The sequence below is a fragment of the Solanum tuberosum genome, unplaced genomic scaffold, assembly GCF_000226075.1.
Source record: "Solanum tuberosum cultivar DM 1-3 516 R44 unplaced genomic scaffold, SolTub_3.0 scf00345, whole genome shotgun sequence".
In the NCBI taxonomy this organism is placed as follows: Eukaryota; Viridiplantae; Streptophyta; class Magnoliopsida; order Solanales; family Solanaceae; genus Solanum; species Solanum tuberosum.
Genome location: NW_006239264.1, coordinates 368,641 through 384,655, shown reverse-complemented (window position 1 = coordinate 384,655; position 16,015 = coordinate 368,641). Strand labels below are relative to the sequence as shown.

The window sequence follows — 16,015 nt, the reverse complement described above, 5'->3', positions numbered from 1 at the left end:
GAGATAAGAAGTTTGTCGGTTGTTGAAAATGTGTTTAGATTGTGTAGCCTATATTTTTATTTTTAAAAAATGTGGAAGTTTTGGAAACAAATCTTTGAAAATTGAAATGCACACGCGTACCTTTATTCCACATAGGTGTGTAAAGGGTATTGTTCAATTGTTGTAATGTTTTGATCAGTTAGATTCACATGTTGTTTCACATATATAGTATTAAAGTTGAATTTTGGTAAATTTATTGTGTCACCCTTATGTTTACTTTAACTAATGAGGTATTGTTTTCGTTATAATTAAAGGTGAATTTACGATTTAAAGATGATGGGTATCTCAAGCTTGTTGGTCCCGTGGGGAGTACCATGGCAAATGACAAGTGGCATAAGAAGTTGCGTATGAAGTTTGATGAAGGATTGTTAAGTTTTGTTCTTTATAGCGTGGAGTTGGATGTGATTTGGATGAAGGGTTGTTAAGTTTGGGTGAGGGAAGGGAAAACAAACCCTTAGTAATGCGACATATAAAAGATTTTGAACCTACCACTACACTACTAAAAACAAAAAAATTGAGGGACAAAATCGACGGAAAATCGATTCAATTTGTCGGTTTTTTATGTTTTAAATAGATGTATGTCGGGTCTTTTCGTGTAAAAATGCATGAAAATTATAATTTTTAAAAAAAGAGAATCGATATAGTCCCTTTGTTTTTAATTATTTTTTTACAAAATGTGAGAGATTTTGTTGATTTTTAAAGTATGAAATTACAGTTAAGATTATATATTTCATCAAAGAGCATATATAGGTTAGTGATAGAATTATTCAAAGTCATAAAAAAATAGATGAATTCAATTCCAATTAATTACATCTTCTACGTATATTTCGGAAAAGACGATCCACCCAATCCATCGATTCTTTGAATCCGAGGCACTAAAACCCGACATCATTGAGTGCATCGATTTGACATCGGGTTGGATACCAATATACCGATTTTGTTCGTCGGGTCACAATTCACAAACTAAGCAAAACAACTACTTCAACCTGTTTACACAGATGCAGGGGGCGGATCTACCTTAGATGTGACACGGCTTCGTCGAATTTTTTTATAGAAAATATCTATATAAAAGAAAAAAAAAAAGAAGATAAAATTAGAAGGAGACTCCTTATAACAAAATACTTCTAGCTCCGATGGCAAAGGCGTTGATTGTAAGATGCAACGTCTCGGGTTCGATCCCCTACGGGGTGTTTCTTTTTTCTCCTTTTTTTTTTTGTTCTTTTCACGTTTTATTTTTTCCTTTTCTTAAATTTATTTAATATTTGTTTTAAATTCAAAACAATAGGTTCCCTTCATTAAAAACCTACCGACCCACTCTAATTCATTCAAAATCTAACTCCTTTTTTTTTTTGTTCTTTTCACGTTTTATTTTTTCCTTTTCTTAAATTTATTTAATATTTGTTTTAAATTCAAAACAATAGGTTCCCTTCATTAAAAACCTACCGACCCACTCTAATTCATTCAAAATCTAACTACTTTTTTTTTTTTTTTCGTAGAATTAAAATATACTAACTCAAAATCTTTGAGTTCTTTATCAATTAGAATTAGTTAAATAAAAATAGTGTTACTCCTTAAATCCTTGTATTTGTATATTTCTGACTTGTGAGTTTGTTCTTTCCGTTCTTGTTCCTCAATCATTGTTATTTGGCATCTCGAATCTCCACACCATGTTAATATTTTTTTGCTATTCTATTTTTTTATTATGTGCTTAAATTTTTATTTTTATTTGTTCATAATAATAATCTTATTTTTACTATTTGCTTGTTACAATGAAATAATTTAGAATTCATTAAATTGAATTTAAGTTATCGGCAATCCTCAATTATTTGATCCTTAATTACTAATTGTGCAAATTACACCATATTATTCTAAATTTGTCTAAATTTAATGTAGAGGTATTATTCTAAAAAAAATTACAAACGTTCAAAGCCAATTTTAACTACTCAAGCTTCAACTGACTTGAAAGAACAAGCTAATGAGTCAAAAAAAATATCTACGAATTGAAGGAATTGATTTAAGTTCATTGGATTGATCCTGGGGAAATATTACCTACTTATCAAATGATCATAATGCAATAAGGAGGTCATATCTTCAACAAGTTCCATCCAACAAGGTCATATGTTTCCTTTTTTTCATTTTTTTTTAAAGATTGCAATACAATCTCATGTTGAATAATGTTGTATAAAACTTTATTTAATAATATGAAGACGTGAATGATTTAATTTAAAATTTTAAAATATTATCTAATTAAAAAAGTAGATAATTTTTTAATTTTTTTATAATTTAATCAAAATTTCATATTTTTAAGAAAAATATTTTTTCATAAAGTTCACTGTTAATGGGGCCTCACATTTTTGGAGGCCTAAAGCAAAATCTTCATTGATTTTCTTCTTGAGTCATTCTTGTCCCTTTAATGGTGACACCGCTTAGAAAAAATCCTACGTGCACAGATGATAACACAAAACTAATAATATTTACTTGTAATTAATTTGACATCTTCTAATTGTAGTCTAATAGTTTTTTTAATTTAATATTAATACCAAAAAGCAATTTTCTTCAATTTAGAAATAATGATATTGAAAATCAATGTTAGATCACCAACCGCTAAAAGGGTCGTCTTAATCACTAGGCCACAAAAGTCATCGCTTGGGCTCATTATTTTTAGGGGCCCCAATTTTTTTTAGAAATACTTATATATATTATTAGAAAAACTATATGTAATTTATTTCTTTTTAAAAAAAACATGTAAGAAGTATATAAAAAAACAAACAAAATGACCATTAGTTTTCCCACCTTTTTAAGGGAATGAAACATAACAAAAATTGCTTTTGGGTGTCTTCTTCAAAAATCTCAAGAAGTGCAACAAGCAATCATTATATTGAAAGGAACGCAACACTATTTCAATATTGTTTTATCAACTTATCAAAATTCGTGAGCCATGTTTTATTATTCTAACTTTTATTTTATAGTTTTTTCTTGAAAATCTGTTATTCTTGATATTCCTAGTTCATAAGTATATATATTCTTGTTTTAGTTATTATTAAAATTATTCAATTTAATTATGTCAACTAGAAAATATGATTCCGATTTTCCAATAAAGAGAGAAAAAGAGAACTTGAAGAATTAAATAAATCCCCAAAAAAGGAGCCCCTTGATAGATTTTTTAACAATAATAAAAATTTTGAATAAAAAATTAATTGCTTAAAAGAATAATGTTAGCAATTTCGGTAAACGTTGTTTCAGCGAAATAAGTTTTTAGAAACTAAAATTGATAAAATCTTATCTAAGATCAACAATGTCTCAAGAGATATTGAATTGATTAACTATATTATCAATTGAAAAGGAATTACTAAAACAAATTAATTATAAAACAGTAATTAATGACTTCGCATAAAAGATGCTAGAAAAGTATATTTTAAATAAAAGTATATGTATTAAAAAAAATTATTATTGTCCTTCTTTAAGATTTGACTTTAGATCCCAATCTTATTGAGTCGGCCCTGCAATTAAATAGTCAATAGTACTTCTTTGTACGTTATGGGAGCAATTAAAATCTTAACATGCGTTGAGACTTGAGACTAAACAATGTACAAATAAAGTTGACAAGAAACATTAAACAAGTTGAGGCTCGTGGCAAGGCATAAGCACGCTCGTTTCTAATTATGTTTAGTGACGAAGTCAAAACTTTTACGAAAAAATTTTTAATATAAAAAATCAATATATTAAAAAAAAAATCAAAAAATCAGAGTTCTAACATTTATTATATATAAAAATGGAATTAGTAACACTTTGATAAGAATCTACTATGGCAACCATCTACTATCATTAAATATTTAAATCAAATCATACTAATTGATTTCAATTAAGGTGTAGTTAAAAAAAAGTTTTGAATTAAGGCGAGAACATTATTCCCTTTTTGCTCTAATTTATGTGTTATATATTTTTGGGGGTTTAAATTTTTGTTATTCTAAATAGAAAGTTATATTTTTATATTCAAAAATAAATTAATTTTAGAATTTCAACTTTACTCGTAATAAATGATTTATAATGTATAAATATTTTAAAGCTTGTATTAATTAGATACAAGTTTAAAAACCACGCCTTTTTTTCTTAATTTTATTCTAGTGAAATAATATGACATAATCAAATTAGGACGAAAGAATAATAAATTATAAACTAATGATTATATATCAATGAACAACAAAGTTCAAGTGTATCTTTAGCATCATATATGATTCAATTTGGGAAAAGCTCCACCTTGAAAAAAAATTACTAAGAAAAAGAAAATTTAGCTAAATTATGAGTTATTTTAAATATCTAGGAATATATATATAAAATAGACATGATTCAAATGCTTAAGAAATTTTAAAGGCCTTGAAATACGACTTCTATCTCCTATGAAGTAGTCCTCATTTTCAAATCACATCAACAATATTTTTATTATCGAATAAAATTGTTTACTATCTTCAATTTCTTACTAATAATAGCATATTCAATAATAACTTTTCTAACAACAATTACTATCAATCATGTATTTTTTCAATATATGGGATTGCGATTGATAAGCAAGCATTTTCTAAAATTATTCAAGACCGCAATAATAATACTTACCTTTTTATTTTATCTTCGGTCTGCAATTTAAACAATACAACAAATTAATTAAAAAAAACAATACAACATATATCATCTTACAAATATATTAGTTTAAGCACATGATGGTTATCAGTTTATGAGGAATAAAAAAAATATTTTTAGTTCATAAAATTTTATATTCTTTGTACTTAAAAAAAAATAGAAATTATATTCTTGATTCTGGCCTTTTCTGATCAAACGGTTAAAATTTAATAATTTTATAAATTCAATTAGTATCTAAGAACAAACCATATCATCAAATAAAAAGTCTATCCTAAATACCCGACCAATTTATATTATGAGCATATATAGGCCAAAACAAAAGTCAATATGATTTATCATATTATTTTGGTGTTATTACAAACGTCGTGTATATGTAAGTTTGTATTAAAAAATTATTACATGAGTCGGCAATCATTTATTTGGATAAGGAAATGATATCATCATATTGTACGGTGGTAATTATCAAATATGCCATAAATGAGCTGTTAAATAAATCTAAATTCCATTGTTGAATTAAATCCGTGAAATAATATTTTTCTTTTCAGTTTATCCAATTGTACATTATTATTGTCATTTTTAGGGGTGTCAAATGAGTAGGTTGGATTAAAATGAGTTAAAATATAAATTGGGTTGGCTCGTGAACCGCTCAAGTTTACTTTGAGCTCAAATGAGCTTAAAAATGGATTGGGTATTGACTCACCCAATTTGACCCGCTTAATTTCAATAATTTAATATATTGTTGTTTAAGTTTTATAACCACATTTTGAATTTTCACTCAAGAATTTTTTTTAAAAAAAGAAGTTACAAATTGATAGATAAGCCATAAAAGATATAAACTAGATAGTAATTCATACCTTTAATATAGAAACATACATTACATCAATGCAAACTAAGGAGTCTTAAAACAAGTTAAAATTAGAGATTAAATTGGGTTCAATTGAAGATTCTCTTAAAATGGGTCAAGACTTGAACGAATTGGGATTGAACCCAATTCAAATTATCTTGAGCCCAACCCTTAAAATTTTGGGCGGATTACCTATAGTTGGGCTCATTTTTGACACCCCTACTCATTTTCTTTAACACTTTGTTTAGATGGTTGTTACGTATTATTTTATAATGTATCATATTATAATATAATGTTTTAATAAATAGAGTGTTTGAATATATTGTATAATTCTCTGTAGTTACATAACGTCGCACATTTATAATTTAATTGATGAAATGTTCGATACTTTATAGTTGTACATAAGCAAAATATTAAAAATCATACTTATTCTTTCTATTGTTAATCATTTAAAAGATTCATCCAAGATAATTTCACATTCTACTTATTAAACATGAATGTTGATTCGAATAAATAATTTTTCTACAAGGTAAATCTTTACCTGCTAAGCTAGAAAACATCATTTTTCAATCTCGATAAAATATGTATTTCTATTATATTTATAATAAAAATTCAATTATAGTTGAGGAAGATTTATATATAACAACAATAATAACTTATTGTGAAGATAAGAGACTGTTTTTGAATTGTAGGAGATTTAAGTAAAAAAGGAAAAAAAGAAAGAAAAAGACAGCAGTTTCAAAAAATGGATGAGTACCACCGATAGAGAATTAATAGAGGAGTAAATTGTCACAAATAAAAGTTAGAGGGCTTTCACTTTACTTCTCCACTAGGGAAAATATTACTTGGAAGATCCTTTGTCGTTACGAATTGCGATTTCTCTACTGGTAGGCGTCCAAAATCCAACCAATTACGACCATTCCTCTTCATTTCTCTCGCCTTTTTTCGGTTCCACAGATCGCTATCAAACGTAATCGCGTATATACATATTTCTGATTGAAAATTACGTTCAATTTGATTCAAAAATCGACGGATTTTGCCTACAGATTCATCCAATTTCGCCTGATTTTGAATTGAGAATTCAAGGGAAGATCAGATTATTCGACTGTGTATTTGGTAGAATGTTTAACGGAATGATGGATCCTGAATTGATCAGAATGGCGCAAGAGCAGATGAGTCGCATGTCCCCGGCTGATTTGGCTCGGATGCAGCAGCAGGTTTCTATTTTTTCATGCCTTTTAGCTAAATCTCAATTTTGAATTTGTAATTCTTCGTATTGGTTGCTTGAACAAGTTGTGGTTATTGAGATATAATTCGTCTGGTGATTAGGGTGCGGGGATTTTGTTATGGCGGATCATTGCGGGTATAACTATAGATCCAGTTTAATTTCATTTCAACTCTACAGCTAATAAGCTTATGCTGTAGCTATAGATATTTACGAATGAAAAAGAATGTGAAACGAAGGTGTAAGTCAATAGGTTACTGAAAAGAGGAATTTTGTTACATGATTGGTACTCCGGGCACCACCGTTGCTGAAAAAGGAATAGGTGCAAACTTTAGTACAGAAATTAGTTGGGGTTAGTGGTCTGAAGTGGGTATAACTCCTGTGTGTTTGTTCCTGATCACCAGGCATTGGCCAGACTTCCATTTTTATTTTTTCTCTTAATTTTGTGACCTTGGGATCAGTTAACAATCTGAAATGAACTTGGATAACTAATTCGTTATTGGTCCTGACACACTGCTGATCTACAGATGATGTCTAATCCTGATTTAATGAGAATGGCTACTGAAGGCATGAAAAACATGAGGCCAGATGACTTAAAGGTTGCTGCAGAACAGTTGAAGCATACCCGTCCTGAGGATATGGCTGAGATTGGTAAGAAAATGGCTAATGCGTCACCTGAAGAAATAGCAGCAATGAGTGCCCAAATGGATGCTCAGGTTAAATATGAAATTAGCGGAGCTGAGTTCCTGAAGAAGCAGGTAATTTATTTTGTGATACACCGATAGATGCTCGGTAATTCCATTTTTGCACTCAGTTGGCTTCAATTGGTGTATATCGTTTTTTTGCTGCACACTTAGTTCTCTGAGATGTTCTGGTCCAGATCTGTGAATTGGGGCTTTTTAGTGAATGTCTCCTAACATTATTGGTTAAGAAGTGATAGTTTCTGTCTCTCTTGTCTTTTAAAAAGTAATAAAAACCTTGTTCTAATACATAGTAAACTACAGAATTACTGGGAACTTTGACCTGTAAACCAGATCAATAACTTAACGAGTTCATTCTTATGATCCTTAAGAAGAGAGTTACTTTTTAACTAACCATGTGAACTGGATTTTACATCTTTTTAATTAACTGTAGTACCAAACCAGCTTGAACTTTAAAAATTCGTACATGTGCATACAACTTCCTGTCATGCAACTCGTTAATTACCTTGCGAAGTGTCTCTATTATCTCTACATGAGATGAATAACTTGTGACTTGTAAGCTGAAGGTCTGACTTGATTTATAACAGTTATTGTATATCATTACTAAACAGTTGCTCTTTTCAACATACTTGCCTTCGGTTGCTATGATTTTGGTCTTGTATGCAATGTTTCTGTGATACTACAATAAAATTATCTGTTATGCATTTCAATTTCAATGCTAAACAATGAGTTTATGGTACTTGATGGATGCTTTGGCTTATTTGGAAATAAGCTTATTTGAGGATCTCTATGTACAAAATGACAGGGAAATGATCTTCACAACCAGGGAAAGTTTAAGGAGGCCCTGCAGAAATATTCGCTTGTAAGCCTAACCTTTTCCTTTTTGATTTGCTTGTGTCTACACAAACTTAAGTTACTGTTCTGATTATTACTTTTCTTTTCATTTTCAGGCAAAGAAAAATCTGTCAAGCATTCCTGCTGCGAAAGGCAGGAGTATCTCATTGGCTTGTTCCTTGAACATGATGTCATGTTACTTAAAAACTGGACAATACGATGACTGCATAAAGGAAGGTAGTGAGGTATGGGGTAATAGATAGTGCTTTAAGTTTGCCTAAGTTTGAGGCTTAATGATTCTAACTAATATTGTATTTTTATCATAACATGGTGGGAAACATGTGCATCTGTCTCCAATTGTGCTCTCTTGTTATATATTTGTGTTTTGATGTGCAGGTTTCTGTAGTTGTCCAAGGGCAGGGGGTGTTTACTCTAACCCAAGATGATTTGTCCACTTTATTTCTGGTCTATTTCAAATTATGTTTACCTTTTTAAAAGAAAGATGTGATTACATATGTACATGATTTAAGAGGCGACGTTTACACTTCTTGTTACAACTTCTTAAAAAAACTTATTCTCAAGCATGAAAGTTTTCAACTCATTAAAGTTAAATATTCAACTTTTTGGTACATGTTAAAACCTATGCCAAATGAAAACTTGACATTCAAGTCTTAGGTTAGTTCAGTTTAGAGATTGAGCCGTGCTTGAATATGAATCTCAACTGCAGTAATATGGTGGTTACATAATGTATGGCTGGTGCAGGTTTTGACATATGACGACAAGAATATCAAAGCTCTTTATCGTAGGGGTCAAGCTTATAAGGAGCTGGGACAGTTAGAAGTGAGTATTTGTCGACTCTTGTGACTTTTCTCATTGTTTGTGTTTTGTTCCAACACTTCTCTTATTTCTTTTTTAAACCATGAACAGGATGCAGTGTCTGATTTGAGTAAAGCACTTGAAGTCTCGCCTGATGATGACACTATTGCTGATGTCTTAAGGTATTCTTGTTTACACTTTCATAGTTACTGGTAAATATTTGTTTGAAGGGGTATCCCTCTCCTTTTTCTTTATTGATCTCCTTGCTAAAATTCTAGTGCGCATCAGGTTTTAGATGCTAATGAATCTTTCTTTTCTGATTCAGGGGTGTACAAGAAAGATTGGTGAAGGAAGGTGGTGCTTCAAGACGTATGTTGTGCATATCCATATTTTAGCTGAATGTGGATTTTCTTTAGAATAATTTCCATGTTATTGAACTTGAGTTTTCCTTCCTCGATCAGGTAGAGGAGGATTGGTTATTGAAGAAATAACTGAAGAAGAACCATTAGTGTCTTCAGAAGCCGTGGATAGTTCATTTCCAAAAAGTGTTGCATCACAACCACGTGAATCGATCAGCCCTCCTAAGAGTCAAAATGAAATTCTTGGTGGGCCTCCCTTATCAAGTTCAGAGTCTTTGGAGGCTTTAAAAAATGACCCCGAATCCATGAGGTTTGTTTCTTGATGTCAAAGTTTAATTCCTTGTATTCACATATCCCGAGAAACTTCTGATTTTTTCCCATATTTTAAACCTATGTTTGCTTTTGTTTATGTGGAATTTCTTTTGCTTGTGTTCTGGTCATTTAGTTGAAGAATGACATAATAATGACCATGATGTTGCAAAAATTTCTTCCGTAACAAAAATATGTGCTATTTGGTACTCTCAAATTTCATACCCCTTTTGCTTTCAAGCTCTGAATTGGTTTAGCTTATTGATTAGACATAATACAATAAATGTGCCCTTTAACTTCGCCTCATTTCACATCTATGCCTTCCAACTTTGGGTGTGCACAAGTAGACACTTTAACTTGTATAAAGTTGAACAAGTAGAGACATGAGTCTTATGTGACATAATACACATAGGACACCACGTAGGATGAAAATTGTCATGTAGGATGCGTGTGTCTATTTATTCAACTTTGTTCAAGTTTAAGTGCCTACTTGTGCACACCCAAAGTTGGAGGGCATAAATGTTGAGTTGAAGCCAAGTTAAAGGGCATATTTATGTATCATGCCTATTGATTATATAGTATATACTTCTTTAAATTGCATGTCTTCTTTCTCTTAACTTTTTCATGCACAGATAGTCCTTTATCTTTTGGATGTTCTATTTATCTAGCATGAGTGTTATTGCATATATGGCAACGTTATACTGTAGACAGGGTTACTATAACTGTCTGTGATCAGATGCGCTGGTTTATTTAATTTTCATATTGCATAAACATTTACTGTTGTGTAGTCTCTTATTCTTCAATGTTTGTTGCCTCATTTGTTTTGTATCTTGTTATTTTGTGGTCATGTTTTTCTTGCAATCCTGCTTCGAAGACATTTCTTTTGAGCCGAGGCTCTTCAAAAACAACCTCTCTACCCCACAAAGGAAGGGGTAAGTATGCGTACATCCTACCCTCAGAACCACTGTGTATGTTGTTGTTGTACGGCATAAACATAATCTGGCATCTAGGGTATTGGTCTGTGGTAAGATATTCTAAATCTCGTCTAGGTGCAGCACTGCAGTGTTAATATTGCCATTGTCCTACCTTCCCTTTGCTTGGTGCTGCTGAAATAATTACTTATAATCGAATCCACTTTCCCATGAGAAATCCTATTCTCTACATGTTGTCCTTTCTTCTTTATTAGCAATCATTTTCTTTTTCTTCTTCTCCTTGTATAAGATTGTATTCACCGATGTTGCAGTCTTTCGATGTTTAAACAGAACTCAGTCAATAATGATGCAACTTTTATTTCTGTTGTATGGTTGTAGATCCTTCCAGAATTTTATTTCTCGCGCTGATCCAGACACTCTATCTGCCTTAAGTGGTGGAAATGCCGAAGGCATACCTCCTGAAATGGTAAAGACAGCCTCCAATGTTATTGGCAAGATGTCACCGGAAGAACTACAAAGAATGGTCCAGTTGGCTTCCTCCTTTCAAGGAGAAAATCCCTTTCTTAAAAAAGGTTCCTCAGATAACTTAGGCCCTGGCTCAGTTCCTCCAAATGTGACACCCGACATGCTGAAAATGGCAACTGATATGATGGGCAAGATGTCTCCAGAAGAAATGCAAAAGATGTTTACAATGGCATCTTCATTAAAAGAGAAAAGTCCAGTATCAGCTGCAACAACTATTGATTCTAATGGGTCAGGTCAGCAGTCAAAACCTCGTGACACTAGGGAAAATTTTAAAGTGGATGACAGTACAAGTGCAAGCACTTCATCACAAGGGTTTTCTAATTTAAATAATGGTTCTTACTCAAGCTTATCAAGTTCAAATGTTGATCTGCAAGAAGAAATGAGAAACCGAATGAAAGATCCAGCCATGAGACAGGTTTTACTTCAGTCCTTTATTGTGGAAATAGTATTTGTCCTCTGTTCTGTATTTTGATATTTGATGCATATTAGGGGCTTTATTATTTTCTTGGTAATGGTATGTATTTTTGTATTGCCTATACCACTAATAAAGATCCAATTATATTTCCCTAGTGTTCACACTGCTAACTCAAAAAATCCTGAGTTAAATTTGTAAAATACCCTAGTTCCTCCACTAACCAAATCATTATTTCTTACTTTCTTTGTTTTAAGATACCATTCCACTTTGAATTGTCCATATCTGAAAGAGAAACAACAACATACCAGTGTAATTTCACAAGTGGGATCTGGGAAGGTAGAATGTGCGCAGAACCCCTACCTTGGGAGGTAAAGAGGTTGTTTCTGATAGACCAACAACATATCAAAGTAGATCGAAAAAGAAATATGGAATTGAATCGTCCATGACAAATAATAAAGGAAGCAGGAAAAATGAATAGTAACTACAACTGAATACTAAGATAATTGAAGCACAAAAAACAACAGATAGTAACAAAAATCGAAGAACAATAATCTACAAGAGTAGTACTACTAATACGGGTGTTAGATGAGAAGCTAGACAATGCACAACTACCTATTAACCTTCTAACCTAATTTTTGTCCTCCATAACCTTCTATTTAAGGTCATGTCCTCAGCCAATTGACATTGCATCATGTCCTGTCTAATCACCTCTCCTCAATACTTCTTCAGCCTACCTTTACCCCTCCTAAAACCCACCAAAGCTATCTTCTCACACCTCAACACCAGCGCGTCTGTGCATCTTCTCTTCACATGCCTGAACCATCTCAACATTGCTTCCCTACAATATATTTGTTTACTTTAGATGAACACCAAATCCCAAACTGAATGCTATCATCACATTTAATGGAACTACCTGGCAAACAGATTGACTTGCTCTCTCAGGGTGTTCTCCTCCATTAGCTCTTGTTGCTCCAATAATGTAAGTACGCTTGCAAGGATGATTGAAATTTGAACTGGAAGCAAGCGCCATAGCCATAGATGCCCGTCCTCAAATAATAAATACAAGCAGCCTTGTTGGGTCGTATATGATTGAATTGCCACATAGAAATCTTGATTGAACGTCCATATCTTTCTATTTTCCTCTATTTCCGGGTAGAAATAAATGCATACATTGGACTTTGATGTCTTACTGGTTTAGATATACGATGAGATGATCATCAACTAAGTTTCTCGGACTCTTCACTTTTGGTGCCGCACCCGTGTTGACACGACATGGGTGTGGGTGTGAGATCCGTGCCTGATTTGGTCACCGATTTTGGGTACTTTGACCAACATCGATGGGGATGTCTGGACAGTTTGAATGATTTCTGTAATCAATACAAAAGCTAAGGTGAAGTGAAGAAAATGACATACCTTTTGTATAGAAATTTCTATGTCACTCCTTTTCCTTTAATCTCCTTCAAGGATTCTCATCAAGTTCTCCACATAATATCTCATAATGTATTAGTTTCAAAAAATAATAACTCATAATGTATTTATAACTCTATTTTTAGATATTTTAATTATTTTTAGGCGAATCCCCGCACCCGTTTTCATATATGGATCCATATCCCGGAATCTTAAAAATTAAGTCATGAATGATCCAACCTCTAGATCCGCACCCATATTGGACACCCACACCCGAGTCTAAGCAACTTAGATCATCAAAGTTAGGGAATCTCAACTGGAATACCTCACTGCACCAGTACCGGTTGTGAGCCACAGTCAGCGAAGAGTTTCTGTTCTTTGTCCCCTAAATGCATTATAAATTGTGAGGAAAATAAAAATAATAAGTGGAATTCTATAGGTTTAGCTAAAGACGATTTCGGAAATTAGAAACTTATTCCTTTTTGTTTGGGGCGAGCTCACTACATTGTCTCATTGAGTAGTGTTCCCTCATAGAGGAAAGAGAGATGGATGAGTAAAAAAATATGTATAAAAGCACATACATTGATGACAGCATGAGTCGAGTGATGAAAGATCTTCACGATATGTGCTGTAAGCATATTAGCTAATTACCCTGTTTTGGATCCTATTCTGTCAGCAATCCTCTCTTGTTTTATTTCTTGTATATTCTTTTTCTAGAATAATTGCCTTGTGTTGTGAACTTCCCGATAAAACTGTCTACTTTTCTAATAATTACCAATATGGGGGGGTTAAACTTCTCTGTCCTTTGTATTTATTTGCTTACAAGCTTTTACAGAGGCTCTGCCTTCAATTACTACTGTGTTATACGTGCCTATACCTGCTTTATGCTGATGTATCTGGGTTCTCATTGATTTACTCCTTGACACGTGGTTTCATCAAATTGACAGATGTTCTCTTCAATGATTAAAAATATGAGTCCAGAGATGATGTCTAACATGAGTGAACAATTTGGGGTGAAGCTCAGTCAGGCAGATGCAGAGAAAGCTCAACAGGCAATGTCATCTTTGTCACCAGATGACTTGGAAAAGATGGTAATTAATCAAAATGTCCTATCCCCCTTTTCTCTGTTTCTCTTTAAAGAAGATGTGTACTTTCCTCATTAAGTTGTTTTGTATCATTGTGATTCACGTGATTGGCACTTGTAATGCGCCTTCACTTAGAACCGATACTTATTTTCCCAATTTATGAAAAACCCGTAATCTCTCGTGTCTGGTCCAAAAAAACTAAATGGTCATTGAGCCTTGAGAAGTCATAGGAGAAAGATCAAGATCTTATCACTTTAAAGGGGAGCACATCTGAGTGAAGTGGCGCTTTGTCTTTTCAACTTTATAGTGGGTGTATATTTTTATCCTCTCTAGATGGGAATGTGTCGAGCATCATGCTTTGGATTATGAGGTTTTGTCGTAATTTGGCATTTGCAAATTGGATTCTTTAATGAAATAAACATTGGCTGTTATAGCTAAGTTCCAAACATTTGCTATAGCCATGGTGATGTTTACTTCTAACACGTCTTCTAGCGTCTTGTTACAATATAAATAGAATATGTAACCACGAGAACCACTTGAGCAGTAGGGCTTGAGCTCTTGAGAAATTTCTATCACCTAATTATTTTCTGGGTTTTGTAATTATTTTAACCATCTTTTCTAACCGTTGTCTTGTGTATTATACACTTCACTGTTACACACGGTAAATCTATATTTTTTCCGAATATTGCAGATGAAGTGGGCTGATAGAATTCAAAGAGGAGTTGAAGGTGCGAAGAAGACAAAAAATTGGCTCTTAGGAAAACCTGGCATGATCTTGGCTATACTTGTGCTACTTTTAGCAGTCATCCTTCACAAGCTGGGCTTCATCGGGAGCTAGACTTGACATGCTAGCCAAATATTAGCATAAAGAGTTGAGTAGAGTTTGGAATCCTTGTTGTAATGCACTTGAAATGGGGATATCAGTGGGTAAACCGTTGGTTGAAGATGACACCAGTTACTTTCGTTATATTACGTTTTTTTTCTTTCTTTATTTGGGTGTTTGTAGATGTATCTGCAACTTGACAAATTATTTAGTTCGTTGTTTCGCGGTAGAACCCACCATTTCTAGATGAAGTTTTGGCAAGACTTTACCCTTTACAAATTCAGAAATCATGAACTTACTGACTGAGGTATAATTCATATTACAAAAAATTAGTAGTTCCTTTTTTTGTCTGTGATTTATATTTGTCCTGTCTGGTGAAATGTTCCCAACATTTTTAGTAACTTAAACAAATATAGAATATGGACATTTGTAAATGTAGTGAACTAATAATGGCAACTGCATTAGTAGGGCCGTTATATTTGTCTTTGTTCGAGTGTTAAAGAGTATATAACGACAATTTACATGTTGAAATAAGCATATGATCGAATCTTGATATAAAGCAGCTCATGTAAGGTCAAAAAAAAAAAAAAAACTACTCAATGTGGTGATAAGAATGACAGGGAAATTCACCTGCTAAGTCTCACAGAGTAGGAGTTAGGAGGATCAATATAATCCGTGTAATTTCACAAATAACAATCTTCTGGTGTAGGTAGATCTCATCTTTAAAAATAGTACTCCTTCTATTCCATTTTATGTGAGGTATTTTAATTCGATACGAAATTTAAAATTTTTTTGAAGACTTTTAAAACTTGTGATCCAAAATGAATGATATAAATTTGTGTGGCTGTAAATCATTTCATTAAAGGTAAAATAGATATTATATAGTTAAATTATTATTTAATATAAAAATGTGTCATTCTTTTTGAAACGGACTAAAAAAAAAGTTAGTCACATAAATTGGAACGGAGAGAGTATTTTTGATAGATTCTCGTTTTGAAACGGTCACATTCATCTTACTTGCAGCAATAAGCAAATAAAGAAATAAAATATATACAAATGTAGCATT

General features: G+C 32.3%; 1 protein-coding gene across 2 annotated transcripts; it reads left to right on the top strand.

The window, feature by feature from the left end:
• The first annotated feature begins 6,313 nt into the window (after positions 1-6,313).
• On the top strand, positions 6,314-15,288 carry LOC102583678 (outer envelope protein 61). Of its 2 annotated transcripts, XM_006361055.2 has the most exons (12): positions 6,314-6,405; positions 6,565-6,735; positions 7,271-7,501; positions 8,250-8,306; positions 8,395-8,523; positions 9,041-9,118; positions 9,206-9,276; positions 9,420-9,463; positions 9,556-9,763; positions 11,073-11,634; positions 13,989-14,132; positions 14,818-15,288. In XM_006361055.2, exons 2-12 carry the CDS (start codon positions 6,640-6,642, stop codon positions 14,962-14,964), a joined length of 1,767 nt encoding a protein of 588 aa, XP_006361117.1. In that variant the 5' UTR covers positions 6,314-6,405; positions 6,565-6,639; the 3' UTR covers positions 14,965-15,288. The 2 variants fall into 2 exon arrangements, with proteins under 2 accessions (XP_006361117.1, XP_006361116.1); XM_006361054.2 differs by having other exon boundaries at positions 6,327-6,735.
• Positions 15,289-16,015: the final 727 nt, after the last annotated feature.